Raw genomic sequence first — 22,349 nt, 5'->3', positions numbered from 1 at the left:
CAATGTCTCCAAGATGCTTTAAGAAACCTACCTGCGTAAAGTATTTGTTAAACAGTGATCCCTGAAGAACATTCAGCATTTAAACCTGGAATTCTTAAAACACTTTTTTTTTTATTTTTACATTTTTATTACAGTTATTTGTTACTTTTTTTATCTATGGACACAGGGGCTGCATCCACAATAACATTCTTGTTTTTTTTAATTTAGTAATCACTCCACGACTGCAAAAAGAGTATGTTCTATATAGTATGAATGCAATCTGCACGTAATACATTCACCATGTTGTCATTGTCATGTGACCTACCAGCATCCTCTGCCCTGACCTCATGGGATAGTAAAGTGTCCATTGTACACACACTTAATCTGGAAGTACAGTATTAGGTCATCTGGGTACTTTTTGCCTACTCTTTTATGAGCACTGTGAATTCAGGCATAATTTTGTCACAGTGTTTCGCCTACTATATAGTAGTTAAGTATGTGATTTTGGATGCAGCCAGAGTTTCTGGAAATTAAAGTTTTGAAGACAATTTTTTCAGCATTACAGCAGATGTACCAAAGGAAATCTATTAGCCTACATGAGGGGGCCTCGAATATTGTTGTGGACAATGGAGTCAAAAAGTTCAAGGTGGTTTAGAAGACAAAGGGTGGGTATATATATATATATATATATATATATATGAACATAAGTGGTACATTGAACTACTTTTATCATTCTTTTCCATACCGTTTAGCAATTGACCGGATAGGAGACAATTTCATTTTAAAATTTATGTTGTGTCTTTCTTTCTTTGTAACAGCTGTACAAAGACAAAATCACAAAAATGTAAATCCATGAATGCTGCCAGCGACACTGGACAGTATGTAACATGTAGTTATGAATTTATTTAAAGTTGTCTAGAAAGGCAAGCGTTGCAGAGGGACAAGACGGACAAAAGCTAATCTCTACTTTAGAAAAGGTCACTGCTGGGTGAAATACAAAAGAGAAGAAATTAATAAAAAAGAAAACATAGGGCTATACAAAGCTAAATGTCCAATCAGGAGCTGTTTCCACGCACAGATAAACCCTCGCCCATAGATGAAGCATCTTCAGTCAGAAATCATAAGGGTCCCCAAAGCTGGACTCAATTCATTTCTGGAAACAGTCCCTTGAGGCTCCTGCTGGGGATGGATAGATCTTACAGGGTAAATTAAAACATACACTTCAACCTGTTTACATTTGCCTACACAATTTCATTTGTGAATGTGAAATGCATACACAGGTCCTACAAAACCACAGTATGCACTTAAAATATTTTACAGTATGTTAAAAAAAACAAAACAAAAAAACAAAGCGCATGACTTTTGGCTGGTGGTCTCAGAATCTGCGGCGTTTGTTGGGGCCAAAGTCAACAGGAGGTCCAGGACGAGGGAAGGGAAGAGGGAGACCACCTGGATTACCGGCAGCCCCCTGCTGAAAGAGACCAAGACAGAAGATTACATACTGTAACTGTACACTTCGCATGTTGAACTGAAAGTTGTTAATGTGCGTTGAGAAATCTATACCTCACTAGAAGCCAAGCTGGAAGCCCCTGCTGTTGTGGTATTTCCACCCATCGGGTTCCTGTTCATGGCCATTCCCTGACCTTTCACCCCCAAGAAAGAAAAAACAATGTTATGTTCAAATGTATAAAAACACAAACCTGACAAGCAATTAAGAACATATATAGTATTTTATGTTACTGAACCAAAAAAAATACCAATCATGTACCGTGCATTTTCTCTACATCTTAAGTAGGGCAAAACAACTGGACTCCCCTCATGTTGTGTTCTCGTAATTTTTTTCTTGAAAATGCTAGTTAGCGTGTTGCACTCAAACTTACTGACTTCGCTCATACACTATAACATTTCCCCCCAAAAATGTGACTTTTTGGGATATTTTCCTCCCATTGTTAAACTTTTGACTTTGACGTTTAACTTTTCCGGTCAAGAATTAACGTCCTTCAAAAAAAGCTTATAAATTTTCCGGTATTCAATATAATTACCAAATAATGGGTGCAATCTTTTTATCAACTTGCTTTCTTTCAATTAGCACAGGTTTTGTATTTCTTTTTGGAACTAACTGATCATAGGCCTCATTGATCGGTGTTTATACACAGCATTTGAGTGAATATTGCCGATATTATCCACAAATGTTTTTGTTTTTTTGCATAAGCTCAGATTAATGAGGCTGACGATCAGTTCTAAAAAAAGAAATACAAAACCTGTGCCTATTGATAGAAAAGGGGTTGACAAAAAGATAAAATTCAAGACTTGGTGACTTTATAGAATGATGAGAGAGACTGACAAACAATTTTTAAAAAGCTGATTTTTAACCAGGAACACCAAATTAGGTAGGTAAATTTTCAACACAGCATGTGGGTTTAGCAATTCTTGCTGTGACACTTGTTTAAAATGTTCAGTAGTCTAAGCGTGAGTTCACTGGGAGTGTTTGAGTGCGATTCTCACCTCCCATATGCATCCTCATGTCTGGATCCCTCTGAAAAAGCAAACAAGCTCATAAATTAAAAATCCTCAGAAATGCAGAAAATAACTGTGGAGCTTGGAAACCCCAGACTCACTTTCTCAGAGAAGTTGCCTCCCTGCGCCTGCTGTCTCCTCATCAGGTCCTCAGAGTGAGCACGGAGCTCCTCCTCTCTCCTCCGCCGCTCCTCCTCCTGACGCAGCTCCATCTGTTTCCGTTTCTGCACCTCCTGGTTATGAGCCTCCTCCATCCTCCTCAACTCTTCCTGTCTGCGCAGGAGATCTAAAGCAAAGAGAGAAACAGACATGAATAAGTGCAGTGTGATTGCTGATTAGGGATGTGCAAATCTACAGGGTTGCCTGAATTACTAGTCATCTGAATTGTCCGGTTTCAGGTTCTATGCTTGGGTTCAAAAACTGCTAGACAAAGTGCAAGGGGTCTACAGATGTGATTTTTACTTGATATTACACTTACATTAAAAACAATGATTATGATGAGACACTGAAAACAGCTCAAGACATGACAATTGCCACTGTCATCCATGTGAATGGTAATCAGAAGTGCTTTTAAAAGGATGAATTAAAGGAAAATTTTGTGCAAAAAAAGATTTTAATATGGAAAACTGCATACCAACTAATGCCACACATTACATGATCTTAGCCTAGATTTTCCGCTCACCAAGTTTGAATGAAAATCATTGACAAAAGGCCAAACTTTTTTGTCAGAGACAAACTTGCTTGTTCATAAGAGTAATGATTGCTCTGCTTAAATGATCAAAGATGTGAACAGAGAAGCACTGACGCCAAAGAGATATTTAGCAGATTAAATATCTAGACTTGTGTGCAATTCGAGTCCTGTAAGTGCAAGTGCTTTCACTAAAACAGTCAGTTGTGTAGTCTGAAAAGAACAGACAACTTTCAAAGTCATGTAGTTTATGGGTGGCACAAACATATCAATTATTAAACATGTGCAGCAGGAAAAGTTTTTTTCCTGTTAAGCTCTAAAACTGGGTTTACCAAACTAGGGTTTTATGAGCAAAACGCAGCTAATAAAATAGCTGATAATTATTATATCATAAAAACTTTAAATAATAATATGAAAAAAAATGCAATCCAAATTTTTTAAAGAGGGTGTCTAATGCCATTTCACGCATTGCATTCTAACTTATTTACACTGCTAACATGCGTGTTAAACAATAGAAATATTCACTCGAATTCTTAGAGGGGTATTTCAATCAAATATTTGAACTCAAAAGGAGTTCAGCTGACAAAAAATTGGGGTTCATTCATTTTGGGGTTAACCATCCCCCAAAAAATGGCAACCCGTGTGCATCACCTTGTCTCATCAACATGACTTGGTGCTCATGTCGTGCTGCTTCCATTTCAGTCTCCAGCTTCTCTTGGGCCTCTTTGATGTTTCGATCAACCTGTTCAAACTGCTGCTTTTCCATTTCCATTAAGGCCTTCCAGCGCATAGCATACTCATACTCAAACGAGCCTGGCTGAGCGAACCGGGGCAGCTGCTCGCGCTCTCTGATGGACAGATAGAGGAAGTTTATGTGTATGGTGGGTAGCCATGTAATAAGTGGGATAATGTACACTTAAAGAGTCATTAATCACAGTGACGCCCTTCCACTTAGTTCTTCTGATCAACTCTTCTTCAATTATAACATAATTGTACACATCCTATTATAAAATCATAGCCCACACCTCTTCAAGCATTTTTTTTGTTGTTTAAATACTTAAAGGATACATAAAAAAATTATAAAGGATGCATTTACAATTTTTATTAAATAAAATATTTTGGTGCACATTACTTTTTATGATTTTGTAAAATCTTCCAAAACCTTTACAGGAAGCCTGGGTAACCATTTGGTTGCACATAACAGTTTACAATGCATATGAGAACATGAACTCACTTGTGATATAGTGCGTTTTTGTTAATAAGTCTCTCAGGAAGTCCTTCATCCTCATCAAGCTGCTCCATCGGCTCAACAGTAACAGGCCTGGGGAAACTGAGTTTGGGAAAGAAAGGCAAACTTTAGTAAACCAACTACCACTAACACACACAATTAACTAAACTGAAAGCCGCAGACACTCACGTGGTGAGAAGGAAGGCTCCATCTCCACAACGGTCCAGAGCTTTCCTGGCAGAGGGTTTGTTGGCAAACTCCACAATGCCCTTCCCAGTTGGCCTGCCACGATCATCGACGATGACAATGGTCCGTTCGATCGGACCGAACATGGCGAAGGCCTCCTCCAGGAGCTCGTTGGACACAAACTGAGGCAGGTTCTTGACCGTCAGCGCAGCGCCGTGAGTGGCAGAACGCACACGGATCTGGCGACCTCGGAACACAGTGTCATCCAGTTCTGCTTTCGCTATGTCTGCAAGAGTCTTTGTTTCCTAATGAGAAGAGAGCAGCAGGTCAGGGTTAATGTTGCATTGGTGCTTTGCTGTCTGAGAACCGAGACATGCATACATACATACATCATTGTAAAAAATAAAAACTTAAAAATGCACAAAATATGGTTTCTGCAGGTTTTATGAAGGTGAATTTAAGCTTTTGAAAGACCAAGTAAGAAAAATTTCAGGAACAAGTTGAATGGAACACAATATGTCAATATGGTCTCTAAACGTAAATGTCTTCTCTTGGCAATGCTTCAAAGCTGTAAAATATCACTTAAATTAAGAGAGATTCTTAAATCAAGATACATTTTCTTGAGAAGCAAAATGACGTCAAAGGGGAAAATAGTTTTCATACCAAGCTATCTGTTCTTGTTTTAAGCATAGTTTTTTTTAGAAAACAAGACTTCATATGTTCAATTTGCATCTTAAAGGGGTCATATGATGCGATTTCAATTTTTCCTTTCTCTTTGGAGTGTTACAAGCTCTTGGTGCATAAAGAAGATCTGTAAAGTAGCAAAGACTAAAGTCTCAAATCCAAAGAGATATTCTTTATAAAAGTTAAGAGTCAACCACACCTACCTAAAACGACTCGTTCTAACACACCCCCACATATCTACCTCACTATGTGGAAAGATTTGCATAACGCCGCTCAAATGTTCACGCAAAGAAAGAAGGCGTAACTTTTATTCTCGCTGTAGTATTGTTGTTGCCGTCGCCGCCATGTCGTGAAGGCACTGTGTGTTTCGTTGTGAAAGCAAAACTACTTTGTTTGGCCTTCCAAAAGAGGATGATATCGCTTCGTCATGCCTGAAGCTGATCCGTGCTGGTTGCTGAGGAAATATATCAACTTTGCGCTGTGGATCGCCGGATCAGCTTTCACTGTGGACGAAAAAGAGTAAAGCCTGGGGTCATCACATGTGGTTGCCGTAAGCCTCCTTCGTCGAATCCGCCGGCTGCGCCGTTCTCAAGCCCGCCGCCTCTGCTCACTCTGGCCCTCCGGCCATTCCTCGCTTTATCCCCCGGCCTCTGCTCACTCAAGGCCGCCGCCGCTCACTCTAGGCCGCCGTGTGTGACGCTGTGTTTCGTTGTGAAAGCGAAACTACTTAGTTTGGTCTTCCAAACATAACTAGAAATCAGTGGTTAAATTGTATTTACAACACTGTTCCAGAACACTTCAACCCAAATATTCAGATGTGTGCAGCGCATTTTATGGAGGACTGTTTCCTGATCCTGGTTGAGTAGACTACACTGCCGGCTGTTCTGACTCACAGACTGTAAGTAAGTTTTTTTATATTTTATATTTTTTATATTTAAAGCGAGTTTTTTGGGCAGTGTAGAGTAGGGCATGTTGTTTGTCATTTCATGGATAGCTGGCCAATCACAGCACACCTTGCTTTTCAGACAGATGAGCTTTGTAAAAATCGACTCGTTTCAGAAAGGCGGGGCATAGAGGAGCAACAATAATGTACAGTATGTGGAAAATAATGTGTTTTTTTTTACCTTAAACCGCATAAACACATTTCATGACATCAAATACACAAAATAATGTTCTTTTTAGCAGCATCATATGACCCCTTTAAGTTAAGTATCTTGATTTAAAGATGTTTATAGACATTTAAACTAGAAAACAAAGCAAAAATGCTAAGGAAGATCATATAAATTTTTTCAAGAGATGCAACATTTAACACCACGAATTTATCAATTTGAGACTTTCTGCTCCGATTTAGACTTTAAATGTGGAAAAGAGAATTTAGACCTTTAAAGACTTGCAAAAAACTCTGATGAAAATACAATCTTTAACTAAAAATGTAGTTCCAAATTCCAAAAAAAAAAAAAAATTTTGGTTATGAATAAACTTTGTCAGGTCAGTCTCATTGAAATAAACAGCCATAGTCACTTTCTGCTTAATTTTCTTTCAAACTCACCAGCCTGATGAAGCCAAAGCCTCTTTCCTTGTTGATGAAAATCTCAGAAGGTTTTCCATACTTGGAGAAGAGCTTCTCCACATCCTCCTCTGAGGTTCCAGTGGGCAGGTTCCCCACAAACAGCCTGCTCCTCTGCGTGTAGGTCTTCTCACCTGGCTTCTTGAAGTTCTGCAGGTCTATAGTGAAAGCAGCATCTGCAGGAGAGAAGGTTCAGTCAGCAACTATGGCTTTAACAAAGTCTAAGATCTGTCCCATCAGCCCTCAACTGTTGCTTACTCGGGCTGCTCTGCTCTCCAGCATCAGTGTGTTGTCCATTGCTGTCGGCTCCTGAGGGCTTCCTCTGCTGTTCCTGTTGGGGGTTGGGCTGCTGTCGGGGTGGGCCGTGATTCTGCTGCTCTGAACGGGGTCCTCGGTTTCCTTGCATCTATTAAGGCACATGAACATCAATGCAAACGTGATTTCATTGATTTTTAAAACCGAAGAAGAATAAGGCTCATTCAAAAGTGTAAACAAGGCCATGATGGATGTAGTTCTGGATGCTCTAAGGTGATTCAATGACATTACAGCAGACTTAATGAAATGCTTAATGACAAATTCTACAACACACATGAACAAGAGACACTGAAAATCAACAAATTATGAATCTCATTAGGTTATACAATAAAACAGGACAACAGAGCTTGAAAATATAAGTATATTTAGCATTGGACATGTTTTTTGAATTATACTCTTAACGAAAAAATAAGATGCATATTTAACGTCCAATGCCTTAATGAGTGTTTTAACAGATGATTTCTTTATTGGTGGGTGCAATTTGGCCTTTGCTTTCGATGAATGTTTGATTCTTCGTTATGTACGCTAACGTATGCTTTGTTCACTGTTAAGATTTCAAGCTTGAATTACGAACATTAGTGAGTGTAGCTTCGTACATGTATGTTTACATTATTAATTGTCTGATTTCTTCATTAATAATCGTGTATGGGTTAGCAAAGCGGAGCCGAGCCGGGCAAATACGCTCAACACGGCAAATGGCCCGGATTCGTCTCCAGCTCATATGCGCAAACACATTCATTCATAAATGAAAGCATTCATCATATGCATACAATACAAAAGTCATACTAACGTCTAAATACCTTTTATAAGAGTATTTAATCCGCTCCAGTAACACACGCAGCGTTGATCACAAAGAGGAGAGGGGCTGAACGCCGTACACCTCAACGTGCTGCCTGATCTAGCTGCTCATTGGCTGGCGCAGGTTTTCAGGCGTACGCTTTGACGCTTTCGATTGGTCAATTTCACGTCAATAAAATGACGTTTACGAGTTCCAAATGTTCCATTGGTTGTCGTCGTTTTTAAACCCAGTAGTTTCTTTATTGGTGGGTGCAATTTGGCCTTTGCTTTCGATGAATGTTTGATTCTTCGTTATGTACGCTAACGTATGCTTTGCTCACTGTTAAGATTTCAAGCTTGAATTACGAACATTAGTGAGTGTAGCTTAGTACATGTATGTTTACATTATTAATTGTCTGATTTCTTCATTAATAATCGTGTATGGGTTAGCAAAGCGGAGCCGAGCCGGGCAAATACGCTCAACACGGCAAATGGCCCGGATTCGTCTCCAGCTCATATGCGCAAACACATTCATTCATAAATGAAAGCATTCATCATATGCATACAATACAAAAGTCATACTAACGTCTAAATACCTTTTATAAGAGTATTTAATCCGCTCCAGTAACACACGCAGCGTTGATCACAAAGAGGAGAGGGGCTGAACGCCGTACACCTCAACGTGCTGCCTGATCTAGCTGCTCATTGGCTGGCGCAGGTTTTCAGGCGTACGCTTTGACGCTTTCGATTGGTCAATTTCACGTCAATAAAATGACGTTTACGAGTTCCAAATGTTCCATTGGTTGTCGTCGTTTTTAAACCCAGTAGGCCAAAGTTGGTTGTTGTTCGTAGGAAATGACGAAAAACACAAGTTAGTGAGCGGCGTGGATTGAGAAATGCTAAAAATGGGGAACTCCTGGAGTGGCGCCGACCAGTGTTGAACAAATGAAGCGCAATCAACAAAACCAGTGTCGATTTCAATTAAAAGAAGTAAACTAATGTCAGTGTTGGGGAAAGTTACTTTTAAAAGTAATGCATTACAATATTGCGTTACTCCATAAAAAAGTAACTAATTACGGTACTTTGTTACTTTTGCGTTACTTTTAAATTCTGGACAGGGCTTGCTTGTTTGTTTTTCTAATAAAAAAGTTATATTTTTGGCAAATATAAAAGCCTTTTCACACCAAAAGTGCATGAATAAGCCTCAGGCTGAAGGGAAAGTACATCTGCGTCCGTACAGTAGAATGCAGAAGAAGACATTTCAACACACTTCAGCAATAAACAAAGACACAAATGTTTGTCTAGAGTGATTTGTGCTTATTAGTACGGTTGAACTGGATCATCGAAGGTCAGAAGCAAAGACATTGGTTAATAGAATGGGATTAAATACATAAAGCATATTTGTGTTGTTTAACATTTAATTATTGCAGGTTTGCGTCATATTCTGAGTTGCATTATTTTTATTCATTTTGAGGAATACTGAATCTGTGTTGTTTTTTTGTGAATAAGATGAATTAATGCATATTCATATTTATTTTATTACTACAGTAACATCTGATTTCTCTCAACATGGGGACAGGAGAGCTGCCAATCAATAAATTGAAAAAAAAAAGTAACTTGCGTTACTTATTTGAAAAAGTAACTCAGATATTCTCTTGTAAATTAAAAAGTAATGCGTTACTTTACTAGTTACTTGAAAAAAGTAATCTGATTACGTAACTTGAATTACTTGTAATGCGTTACCCCCAACACTGACCAATGTACACTTTTTATCTGGTCACTCTCAGGCACCTGACCTTTATTAATTATAAGTTTATTGTTTACACAATGACAAGAACTTTAAACGTATTGGAATAAGTAACTGAAGTGAGGGATTCGGGGTTCATTTATATGAGCCCGTCAAGTTTATTTTTAGAATTGGTTTTAAAATTGTTTTGATTTTTATATATCATCATATACATTTCTGAAATATTATCTGATAGGATAGAAAGTGAGACAAACCAACCAATACCATAAAACATCAAAGAACGAGTATATCAACTAATATATCAATACATATACAAAGGGCATGAAAATGTACTGCATAACAGAAATTACCAATATAATAAATGTTTCTGATTAAGTTTCACCTGTTTCTAAAAACCAAATGGTGCAATGTGTAGTGTCACCAAAAAACTAAAATAAAAAACTCCATTCAGAGATGACAGAATGGAAAGTTTGTATATGACACAGTGTAGTCAAATAGATAAGCATGTTCAGCATGTATTTAAAATAAACCTAAACACATTCCTCCAAAGGCACGCAAGTGTACAACTGCGACAAGAAAAAAACAATTCATGTCTGCTTCGGATCCAAATTTTAAAAATAGACCATTATTCAAACTTTTCTATTTACCAAAACAGCTTACAGAAAACACGTCCAATGGGAACCAAATACAGCAGTACTATTACCACAGGTCTACTCAGCTAAACAAGTCCCTCAGTCACACAAAGCATCAATGATTTAATCAGATTTGTGAGTTTATTTCCATGCAGTATGGCCAGCTTTCTTCTGCACTTTGTGGTAAATCGAATGAGGCCAATTTGGAAGTCTGTTAATCCTATTTGGGTTTAACTCTCTTTGCTCCTTCCTTATAGTCCTCCAGGGTGAGTTTGTAGCCCCAGTGCTGCAGAGTCTGTCTGACCACCGGGGAAACACTGGGGTTGTCATAAACACAACCGGACCGGACCACTTTTGTGATGAGATTCTGCCGCCACCGACCTTTGACTCCTGCACATTTGGCCCAGCGACTGATCTGGCGTGCATCGTCCTCTGTTCGCCTGCCCTGGTAAAACCTGCTGGGAAGATGGAACAAGAATGTGTAAACTCTAGTCTTCAGTCCTCAGTGTCACATGATCCTTCAGAAATCGTTCTAATTTGTTGATTTGGTGTTTAAGAAACATCTCTTATTATCGATGTTGAAAGCAGTTATGGTGCTTAATTTTTTTTTTCTATGATCATTTTTTCTTTGATTATTAGAAAGGTCAAAAGAATATTTATTTGAACTTCAATGTCATTTTGTGCAACTTTCCTGCCACTTTTGATTAATGTAATATGTCCTCGCTAAATAAACAAATGACCTCTTTAAACCCAAACTTCTGAACAATAGTTAATAGTGAGTTGCAGCAGCTCTTGCCTGCAGTACCACTGGAACCAGCCATATGGATCCTGGGGCACAATCCAGCCACTGCTTTCCCACATATCTAGACTGCCTCCACATTTTACATTATAGGTGTTCACGTTTTCCCTGTACGTGGATGAAGCCACCTGAAATAAAACCAAATTAAAATAAAAAAAACAAAACTCTCAACGGTGTAAATCCACAAAGTTGAAATTATTTCTCAAATGCATGCATACAACAGCAGCTCCACGTTGGAACCGAATACGCTGTTTCTGTCAACTGTGAATGATTGCTGGCTTGTGGCAATCTAGGTGTTGTCAACTACAGCTTGTGGCAATCAACTATTCATTCATTTTTATCAAGTGCAAGCAAGGTCTTGTTGCTACATAAACTTTTATGATTTTTCCCTTTTGCGTGAGCGTCTCGTCACATGCTCATAGCCCTGAGCTTCAAACTAAAGGAATAAAACCACTCAAATGACCCGGTTAATCTGCTGACATAAAATGCTGCATAAAACAACATGAGGCAAATAATCCATAAAAAATAACAGTAGAGCTGTAAAACTTATATTAATAATGACCGTAAAAACAAGTACTAATACACAACAGTCAATTGAGGTCTCTACTGTGATCTACGATCAAAATGGAGAAAAACGATGAGTCAACAGCATAAATCATACACACAAAGAGAGTACATTCAGCTCTTTTATCTGCTATAGACACTTATAATGAAAATGTTTGTTAACTTTGACAAAATTGTTTAGTATTGAAATGCTATGTGATAATGCTAATGAAAGCATTAGCACATATAATGATTAGCACCTGTTTAGATATGTTTAGCCCATCCAGCCAGTCTTTGGGAATCTCCTGCCAAACATCTTTGTAATGTTGCTCTGTTTAAAAAAAAAACACTCTTGTGAATACTTTAAGATTTACAGTTGAGTGCAGAACTATTGTTAAGACATTTGAATGCATAACCAACCGCCACAGATGTGGACAGGCAGAAATGTTAAAAAAAAGAAGAAAAAAAAAAAAAGAAGTAAAGGCTTGTCCTGTGTGCCTTGCTCATGTCTGAAGGACTTGTGAAGACTTTTTAAGCAGAAAGTACAGTAAACAACTGAAACCTTTTCTGCCTGTCCTGACCCTTAAAGCTACTATTTTCTTTTTACTTGTCCAAGTGAAAATGCAGTCCTTCAAATTGGTCAAAATGTATTACAATTTTACAGTTCCATAAGCTAAAGCTGTACTCAGTGTATGCGACTTTGGGAGCGGTTACCGTCCTACAGGTCTCTATCAGCTTTGCACATCTTGCCACTACACTTTCTCCCCAATTTATCTTAGCAAAACTGCTCAAGCTCAATCAAGTTGCAGAGAGATAAGTGGACAGCTGTTTTTAAAAGAATAGCTTCAGAAATGACAATGACATCATTTGCTTATCAAGGGATCATCTGCAGTGAATGGGTGCCGTCAGAATGAGAGCCAAACAGCTGATAAAAGCATCACAATAATCCACAAGTAATCCACACCACTCCAGTCCATTAATTAACATCTGGTGAAGTGAAAAAAGTAACATGTAAGAAACAAATCCATCATTAAGGTGTTTTAAATTTAAACCGTTGGCCATTATTCATAGTAATGTTTTCTCCACTGAAAATGCCCATCCCCTGTTGTCCTCTCACATCAAAATCCACCAACATATTCGTTTACACAGTAACAGTGTTGGAATGTTTTTGCTTGTAAACTGTGCTTGATCTGTGGACTTAGACAAGACAACTTTTTCACTGGAGATAGCAATATTATGAATGGAATATTTATATTTCAGCCAGAAGCAATGATCTGAAGTTTAAAAAAAATGTCCTGTTGAAGGATACATTTATTACAAGCATGCAGCTTTTGCTTTCCAAGATGCTAAATGATGGACTGAAGTCATGTGGACTTCTTGTGGATTATTGTGGGGCTTTTATCAGCTGTTTGGGCTAATTCTGACGGCACCCATTCACTGCAGAGGATCCAGTGGAGAATAAGTGATGTAATGCTAAAATTCTCCAATCTGTTCCAATGAAGAAGTAAACTCATCTACATCTTGGACGTCCTGAGGGTGAGTACATTTTCAACAAATTTTCATTTTGGGATGAGCTATTTCTTTAAGTCTACCCTTAATTCCTCAACTAAGATTTAGAGTCTGGCTTTGCCACTCAGGACCATTAACGTTCAATGTTTTTAACCCATTCTTGTGTAGCTTTAGATTTATGTCTTTTGATTTATGGTCACTGTGTTCATGTAAAATAAATCTTCTCCCACATCACATAATTTTTGTCTCTGTAGTTTGCTGCATTTATTTTACCCTCTACCTTCATAAGGGCCAGTTGAAGCGAAACAGCCACATAGCATAATGTTCCTAGTGCCATACCTCGAAGGATTCGCAGTTATTGGCTTACACCAAACATGTGGTTTAATCTGATTGCCAAAAGGCTCAATTTTGGTCTCATCAGACCATAGTTTCTAACATGCCTTCTGGCAAATCGTAGATGTCTTATAACATTTTAACAGTGGCTTTCTCACACAGAAGTAACTGGTGAAGCGTCCAGACAGCATTTGTTTGTTGCAGCCAATTTCAGTCATTAGAGCATGTAACATCTTCAGAGTTGTTTCCTCTCACAATACTGACCCACCATACAATAGATCTTAATTAACTATTTATGTGACTTTGAAAACCAATTGGCTGTAACTTTTAGGTGACTTAGATAAAGTCCACTCTGTAAATGGGCATAACATTGAAAATGCTGTAAAAAGAAAAAAGAAAAAAGAAAAGCAATTTCAATTAAACAAATGTTCTTTCAATATTTAACAAAGCATTTAAAGTCTCCATTGTGCAATAATTAAAGCTAACAACTGATCACAGTGAGACATACTTGTGATACTGGAGTAGATGGGCCTAAAATAGGTACCCCCAAAACTGCCGGCCTGTAAAACCTCTTTAGGAGACATGTTAGGTGTGAACTCTGGGTGGTCTGCAACAACAGAAAAACGATAAATTAGTGAATGAATAAATCATAACCCTAAACCACAAAACATACTTAACTTCACCTTTAAACACAAGTTGTCCTTTCTCATTCCTCTTTATTTCAGAGGTATTTTTGCCGCCATCTGAGTCGTTTTTCTTATCCTCAGACCAGTCTGTTGAGTGGGCAGATTTATTTTTTTTCCCTTTGTCCTTGTCTTTGCTAGAAAGCGTCACTTTAGTTTTTGTAGAGTCAGCTTTACCAATGAGAGCTGCGGATCAGAGAAAAACACATTACAAAACACAATCTCTAAATAATCTGGCTAGCTTAAAAAGCCTTCATCTCTGAAACATAAATATAAAATGCATAAATTATGATAAGGAAAAGTGCAAAATAACAACTGTCTGTCTGTCAAGAACATACATTAATATATATTAACTTATATATATATATAAATTATATTTTCTTCTGCAAATGTGGATAAGAAAATAATGTGTTGGATGAGAAAAAAATGCAGAGTAAAATAATAATAATATTACGCATGAGATCATATAATGTTCAAACTAACACTGTCCAAAATTTAGTGGGTAAAGTTTCAAAAAGCAAGGAAGTGTTACTTTTGACTCCACTGAGCTCAGGTGTTCACATGTCCTAAAACTGAGGCTGCATCCGAAATCGCATACTCTCTTGAGTAGGCACTTTTTTGAATAAGTAATTACTTTGCAACCACAAAAAGAGTATGCTCTAGTCCAGGGATCCTCAAATCTGGCCCACAAGATCCACTTTCCTGCAGAGTTTAGCTCTAACCCTAATCAAACACACCTGAGCATGCTAATCAATGTCTTCAGGATCATTAGAAAATCACAGGTAGCTGAGTTTGATCAGGGATCAGCGCATTGGACCTCCAGGGCAAGATTTGAGGAACCCTGCTCTAGTCTATATAGTATGAACGTGTCTAGTATGAATGTCATCTACTGCATTCGCCATCGTCACGTGACTTACCAACATCAGTTTTTATCAGTACTGTGAATTCAGGCATACTTCTTTTGTCACATACTGCTTTTCACCTACCATATAGTAGGGTAGTATGCGAGTTTGGATGCAGCCTTGTCATGTGATTGGTGCAAACGCTTCTACTGCACTGATTGGCTCTCCTCGTCATTATGATTGGCTGATTACCCTGTCAACACAATAATGCTTGCCTCTCATGCATACTGTCTAATTATAAAACTTAAACAACATTTACTAGTAACAGAAAAACTACAATAAATATTTGTTATTTTATTTTTTATTCTAGTTAATGAAATGAAAAAAGTTGAAACGGTATGGCGTAATACGATTTTGATTTAGTTTTAATAAAGACTATGGCAGTATAGTATATACTATAGTATAGTATAGTATAGAATATAATAATATGCTTGTTGATAAAGTGAAGCAAATGTGAAAGAGATGTGAAAACGTAGTACATAAAGGTTCACCAACGCTGATGCCACTAAGATAGATAGATAGATAGATAGATAGATAGATAGATAGATAGAGCCAGATGATAGATAGATAGAGCCAGATGATAGATAGATAGAGCCAGATGATAGATAGATAGAGCCAGATGATAGATAGATAGATAGATAGATAGATAGATAGATTCTGATTTCTTCACTGCGACGCTCTTTTCTTCGTTCTTGTCTTTTATTTTCTGTCTCTTCTTCCCAGGCGCCTTTAAATCATCCGGACCTGTTTTTCTTTTCATCTTCCTGCTGTCTCTTTCATTATCGTCACTCATGTTTGAATGACTTTTGTAACTTAAGGAAATGTGTTTAATGAGAAATAGGTTATAGACACAAGGACACTTGGCTAAGAAACTGAGCAAAGAGTTTACTAATAAACTACATAAACTGCTCGTTGAGATTGAGAACCGCCGATTCCGCCTTTATGCAACACGTTGTAGTGCGCATGTGCGCACAGGACAGCCGCGTGCCTGTCTGGTTTTTTAACGAATCAAGACAACTTAATAAAACGAGTCAATGCAATTGTTTCTTAATTAATATGAACCTACCGAATCTTAGTTTATCCTTTAGAAAGAGTATGCACTAGTTTTCCCAACGAGACCTTAGCTAGAATTCAGTCAATAGTTTGCAAAGCTGTTTGCAAATAGTTTTGCATCCACGTGCATGTTTCTTCTATAAAAGGTTTTGTCAATTTATGATAATTCATTTTGCAGATATACTTTGATATTCAGATTTCAACATTTTATTTTAATTGCAGCATTTTGATATTAATGTCATGAAAGTTTGTATTCTGTAGGATATGTTATGGCATTATTATGATAACCCTCCAGATAATTGTTCGATTTATTGTTTAACTCTTAATGATTACATTTCAAAGCCTTTTGCAGATTCTACAGTGCAAAAGATTCAACAGCAGAACAGTATCTATCTGTCTATCTATCTATTTTTCACAGGTTGGAGGTCTTCGTTTTCTTTTGCTTTGTAACTACAACATCTCTAAACTTCTGTTAAAGTTATCCAATTTTCACAAACAAATGCTTCTCTCCTGGAATTTAATTTATAAACACAATGTCTCACCTAATAGATGTTTTATATGGAATAATAAGCATATTTTATATAAATCTAAAACACTGTTTTTTGAAAATTGGTTTTCTAATGATATAGTTTTGGTGACCCAACTCTTCAACCAAGAAGGACTTCTGTTAAATTATTCTGAATTTTTGTCAAAATTTAAAATCCCAATCATTCCTAAAGAATATGCTGTAGTTATGGTGGAGTTGTCCTTACTCAGTCAAATTTCTGCTCATTTGTTAGAGATCATATCATGCCCAGCTTTCAACTTTGTTTAGAAAATGTTTTATTTGTTTATTTTCACTTACGACATGTCGTAAGGAATATTATTTGATTAATTTATTACTTTTGCTGGCAAAGTTTAGTATACATAAATGCAAGTACGGCAAATATAAACCATTGTTTCTCATTTTGAAATCAGAAGTTAAACAATACCTCAAATCCATTTACAAGTTGATAAACAAGAAAGGTGTTAAGTGTATTAATGTACGTAAACATTTCCATGTTTTTGTGTAATTTATTTATTTTTTCTTTTCTCTTTATTTCATTGTAACTTTGTATCTCTTTTTCTTTGTGTTCACCCACTGGCTACTGTAAAGTGTTGAATTTGAGTGATTCAATACAAAAAAAAAGTTAGACAGAAAGAGTTAGACAGAAATGTATGGCATAGAATTGTAAACAAGACATGAGACACCTACAGGCATGAGCTCTAGTTGTTTATGATGCCTGTCCTCTGCTTCACTGCCTTTTTTGCATTATAAAATAACTGCATAACTTAATTTTCCCAGAAGGCACTGCAGTGATTGGTATAAGAGGCTATAGCCTCTCTCGACCGTTTCCCATTGTAGCATTGTTACACCAGTGTGAATGTAAATATGCATGAGACTGAATGTGGATGATTATTTTGAGCTACAGATTGTTTTCTGTTCAGCTGTTCCAGCTCTCATGTCAGGATGCCACTGTTTATACGTGGCCTGCCATTGTTCATCAGCTTGACTGCTGCAGCCTCCCAAACATCTGTACATTTGTTTTAAATTAACACATAGCAATGAGACTATTAACACCATGCAGCAGCAAGTGTGTGTATTTGTGTGGGTGGCTGGTTAATGCGATTCAGGGTTAATTACTTATGTGAAGCAGAAAATATTATTTTATAGCCTATAGGACATCAATAAAAATCCTATTAGACGTATCATTTAAATATTTTCTGACTTAAATTGATCTTAAAATCTAATTTCAATATTTAACTAAATATTTTTTATTTCGTCAAACTATCGAATGAATTCTGTAAAAATGTATCCAATTGAATTGAATGTGAAATTAAATAATATGCTATATAAATATAAATATCTAGTAATTTTGTGCACAGAGGTTTGGCGTCGCTAACCAAAAGTGGGCTTTTCAGACAACCTCTTTAAAATAAAAATAAGCGATTTATTTTAACCGTGGTAAGTAAAACTATAAGGTGCTGTATATAACTCTGAATATAAGTATGCGCTCCGGTTGCATACTGTTGCTATGGTTACCTCTATAAGCCATCGCGAGTTCGCTTCGCTAACTTTTCTGCTTACCCCCAAAAATTAAAATGTATACTATATTAATATACATATTTATAATATGTGTATGTAGCCTATATTATCAAAATATATACATATAAAATAATAATAATAATAATTTATGCATTTAGCAGACGCTTATCCAAAGCGACTTACACAGTGCATTCAGGCTATACTTTTTTTTTTTACCAGTATGTAAAATAATAAACCTCCACACTCAGTTCTAACGGTTCGCAGAGGTGGTGGACTAGATTGAATCCCATTCTCGTTACGCTAATTGCGGCTCGGTTTGGAGAGCGCTGGAACGGAGACCGAGAGGCTACGGCGCCGGGGATGCGACGCAGACTGCCGCTGATGTGTCTGGCGTCTGAGCAACAGCCCGGAGTGTTGGTGGACTAGATTGAATCCCATTCTCGTTACGCTAATTGCGGCTCGGTTTGGAGTGCGCTGGAACGGAGACCGAGAGGCTACGGCGCCGGGGATGCGACGCAGACTGCCGCTGATGTGTCTGGCGTCTGAGCAACAGCCCGGAGTGTGTGTGAGAGTCACTGTGATCCGAGGTGACAATCCAGATAACTGTGGGGCTGACAGTGCGCCGACTACCAGACATGCATTTGAATTGAATGGGAGCTACTGGGAGATCATTCTGTGACAGTTACCGTGCTATGGAAGTTATGTAAAAACGGCTTTTATACAGCATTCGATTTTTAGGTGCTCAGTGACATTTTATAAGTGGAATGGATTGGTTATATTTTCTGGAGGGTGAATACCGGTTCGTTCCAACTTTGCCTTTTTTCCTCGAAGAGTGGTTCAAAGGAGAAACTTTAATGTGGCTTTACGCGTTTGCCTAAGAATGGAGTTGATGAAGGCGAACTTAAGCTGTCTGGATAGTTTATCCCGGGGAAACAACTGCCTCCCCTCCAGGAGCTCGTCTCCCGGGGTAGCGGCCACCCTCGCCGGCGTGCTGATCTTCACCACCGTGGCTGATATCGTTGGAAATCTGCTGGTCATCCTGTCTGTGTACAGGAACAAGAAACTCAGGAATGCAGGTGTGAAGAGATACAGAAACTGTAATGTCAGGCAAACATCACACATCTTCAGATGAGATGAAATTTTTAGATGAGAAATTAAAAATGTGTGGAGTATGCATCTGTAAAAGCGTCTAAACGTATTTAAGTTGAAGCAGCATTGGATATTTATGTTGGCTCAAGTTGTTCCCAGCTGCTGGTGTCAGTTTGGCATGAATCATATTTTATTTCAGTTGATATGGTTTTTAACACTATAGGAAACAGAAGGTGCATTGAATTTATTTTCATGTTATAGCTATCAAAACACCGGCCACATGCTTTTCTCTGTGTGTACAATGTTTTGATGCACCCTTTTCTCCAGAATTACATAAGAGACACCAGCAAAACATGGCTGTCTTTTTAATGTTGTGCAACAACACAAGATTTTGAATGACATAGTCACTTTTTTTGATGTGCAAAGAAGTGTCAGGAGAATGTAACCCAAGGCACGATCACTTCAACAGAAGCACGTCATCAAAAAAACCTCATTTTACAAGGCTTCGTTTTATACTTCAGGCAGTGCGATGAACAAACAATTACTAGATATGTGAGACTGTTATAGGGCTGCAGGAACATAAGCAGACACAGTCTCTCCAATGCTCACACATACAGAGATGTTCAAAAATCTGAGACCTTTAGTGAAAATTTTCCTGTATTGCTTTTTCTAATTTAATAGATTTTTATTGCAAATAATATATTCAGCATAATAGTTCAACTGAAAGGCATAATGAATTTGAGAATTGCTTGGAATTTGCACTCCACAAGTTTGTGTAAAACCTGATGATCTACGTTAACCAGCTTGAAAATATTACAAAGAGCATCAGTGCTTCAGTGGTGGAAAATCTGACCTTTTTTGCAGCGGAGTTCACATGGTCAATGTCCCAAATTTGATTATTTGACTAGAAACAGTACAGAATCATTCTTATTCATTTACAACATAACAAAATACTGAAACGTTTTGGCCAATTAGATTTCCTAGATTGTCAGTGCCTTGTCAGACTTTCTGACCGTTGTATTTCTGTTAAAGGAGCCATTTCTTTGCATGTAATCTTATACAGGTGAGAGCGAGAGAGCGGAGCTCTGCCTGCGAGGGGTAGATATCTCTATCGATTTCACTGCTATGATATCAGGGTTATTTTCACGTGATTACGCTGTACTAGGTACGAGAATGACCATGATCTGAGCTGGGCAGACAGAAACCCAAAAGATTCCATCAGAGCTGAAGTGCCGTCATCAGACACAAAAGGTTCTTTATTGGCATCTATGGTTCCATGAAAAACCTTTAAAGGTCCCATATTGTCAAAACTGAAATTTCCTGGCTTTTTTCACGATAACTGAGGTCTAGGGGCTATTTAACTTCCATATAAGTTTCAAAACAGTCAGTCCACAGTAAACTGCACACAGCCTGCATAAAGTAGCTGTGATTTTTCACAAACCGTTGTGACTTCCGTAAAAAGTTGACGTCAGAACTACACAGTCACCGCCTTCAGTCACCACACCGAGCACCGCCCACCATCCCACTCTCCTTTTGCCAAACCCCCCAGACAACATCGCGTCCATGCTATTGCTGAGCAACAACAACACGGAAACATGTCGAAAATGTTAACTTTAACCACAAAACCAGATCGGCCGACCTGTAATGTTACACTCTCATTCAAAGGATGGACGATCTGACAGGATTGTTACTGTGAGGTTGATCACATCTAACGTATATAGTAAGACAAACTCACCGTGTCTATCTAGTCATGATGAAGATATATATACATTTCAATTTCAGCAGGCAACTATTTCTACAGCTACATTATTGTTCCAGCCACAATTAATCACAACAATGTATATACAATTACAAATGATTATATATAAATCGTCAGTTTGTTGTTTTACACACATGCACACAGACATTATTTCATACGCAACATAGTCGTGAGATGCAAGCAACATAGCCATATGGCAAGAAATCTGTAGACGCGCCCATAACAACAAAAGACAATACTTTATTGAACCTTTTCTGATAAGAAGTGTGCGCTGCAAACGCAAGCATTTTTGACGATCGTTTCTGTCCAGTCCACTCGTTTTATCGCGTTTAACCACAGCTGTCGGTATTTTGTCTGGCAGTGGCAGCAGATATGCGATCAAATTTCTAATTTGAGGCTGTATTACGTCGAATCTGGCACACAACATCACAACAAGATGATATTTTAAACTCCTTATGTAGCCGAATCTGCACTGGTTGGAATGGGCCGCCTTCAGTTTCCCCTTTGTTTTGCTGCCTCCAGCTAGCGCTGTGACGTCACTGACCCTAGTTACCTGTGGTTGGCCAAGCCGTGCGTCACTCAGAACACAACAGGCCAATCAGGAGAGAGGCTCATGAATATTAATTAGACATGCCAAAATCAAGTTTTTGGTACTTATACCGCAAATATATATTCTTAAGGACATCAAAACTTAAAATAAAACTCCAGAAAGGTGTACAATATGTGACCTTTAACATCCATGTAACCTTTCCATTGCTTAAGGTTCCATTTTTAGGTTCTTCACACTAAGAAAAAATTATTGGAATTGGATCTTTGAGGAACCCAAAGTGGTTCTTCTGTTGCATCACTTGGAAAACCCTCTTTTGGAACATTTTCATTTCAAGTTTATTTGTATAGCACTTTTCACGATACAAATCGTTGCAAAGCAACTTTACAGAAAATTAAGTTTCTACAATATATTTAGTAGTAGCTTATTAGTGGTGACTGTCAGTTAATGTACATATGGCAGAAATGTACGGAAAAATCAATTAAAGACGTAATCAAACAGACGATGAACACTATTAACAGCAATTATTATATGATGCAATCAAACTTATAGCAAAATGTGGTAGTTCTGTATGTTGTTTTATGGTTGGCATCATCTGAGGTCCTCTGAGGGGTTGCATCATCTCTTCTCAGGTGTTCTGGATCCAGACTGAAGCTTGTGTAAATCCTAGTTACATCCCGTGGCAAAAACAGAGAAACATAATTAGCGTAGCTGCTGTTCCAACCAAGCAAAAATGATTTGTTTAAC

The 22,349-nt window shown here is 37.8% G+C and overlaps 2 protein-coding genes across 5 annotated transcripts; both read right to left on the bottom strand.

Moving 5' to 3' along the window:
* Positions 1 to 857: 857 nt before the first annotated feature.
* Positions 858 to 8,685, bottom strand: LOC107597250 (non-POU domain-containing octamer-binding protein-like). Of its 3 annotated transcripts, none has more exons than XM_016288228.1 (10): positions 8,538 to 8,685; positions 7,108 to 7,255; positions 6,832 to 7,025; positions 4,602 to 4,903; positions 4,419 to 4,514; positions 3,836 to 4,032; positions 2,598 to 2,782; positions 2,485 to 2,515; positions 1,543 to 1,622; positions 858 to 1,450 (listed from the first exon to the last, which is right to left on the bottom strand). In XM_016288228.1, exons 2-10 carry the CDS (start codon positions 7,253 to 7,255, stop codon positions 1,355 to 1,357), a joined length of 1,329 nt encoding a protein of 442 aa, XP_016143714.1. In that variant the 5' UTR covers positions 8,538 to 8,685; the 3' UTR covers positions 858 to 1,354. The 3 variants fall into 3 exon arrangements, with proteins under 3 accessions (XP_016143714.1, XP_016143715.1, XP_016143713.1); XM_016288229.1 differs by lacking the exon at positions 8,538 to 8,685 and adding an exon at positions 7,965 to 8,102 and having other exon boundaries at positions 858 to 1,447; XM_016288227.1 differs by lacking the exon at positions 8,538 to 8,685 and adding an exon at positions 7,965 to 8,101.
* A 1,131-nt stretch (positions 8,686 to 9,816) lies between these two features.
* LOC107597249 (uncharacterized) lies at positions 9,817 to 16,046 on the bottom strand. Of its 2 annotated transcripts, none has more exons than XM_016288224.1 (6): positions 15,746 to 16,046; positions 14,188 to 14,375; positions 14,013 to 14,111; positions 11,923 to 11,993; positions 11,117 to 11,247; positions 9,817 to 10,775 (listed from the first exon to the last, which is right to left on the bottom strand). In XM_016288224.1, exons 1-6 carry the CDS (start codon positions 15,880 to 15,882, stop codon positions 10,541 to 10,543), a joined length of 861 nt encoding a protein of 286 aa, XP_016143710.1. In that variant the 5' UTR covers positions 15,883 to 16,046; the 3' UTR covers positions 9,817 to 10,540. The 2 variants fall into 2 exon arrangements, with proteins under 2 accessions (XP_016143710.1, XP_016143711.1); XM_016288225.1 differs by lacking the exon at positions 15,746 to 16,046 and adding an exon at positions 15,105 to 15,177 and having other exon boundaries at positions 9,817 to 10,778; positions 14,188 to 14,373.
* Between the last annotated feature and the right edge of the window lie 6,303 nt (positions 16,047 to 22,349).

Source organism: Sinocyclocheilus grahami, unplaced genomic scaffold (genome assembly GCF_001515645.1).
Source record: "Sinocyclocheilus grahami isolate Dianchi unplaced genomic scaffold, SAMN03320097.WGS_v1.1 scaffold230.1, whole genome shotgun sequence".
In the NCBI taxonomy this organism is placed as follows: Eukaryota; Metazoa; Chordata; class Actinopteri; order Cypriniformes; family Cyprinidae; genus Sinocyclocheilus; species Sinocyclocheilus grahami.
The sequence above is the reverse complement of the archived record's forward strand: the minus strand, read 5'-3'. Positions and strand labels throughout refer to the sequence as shown.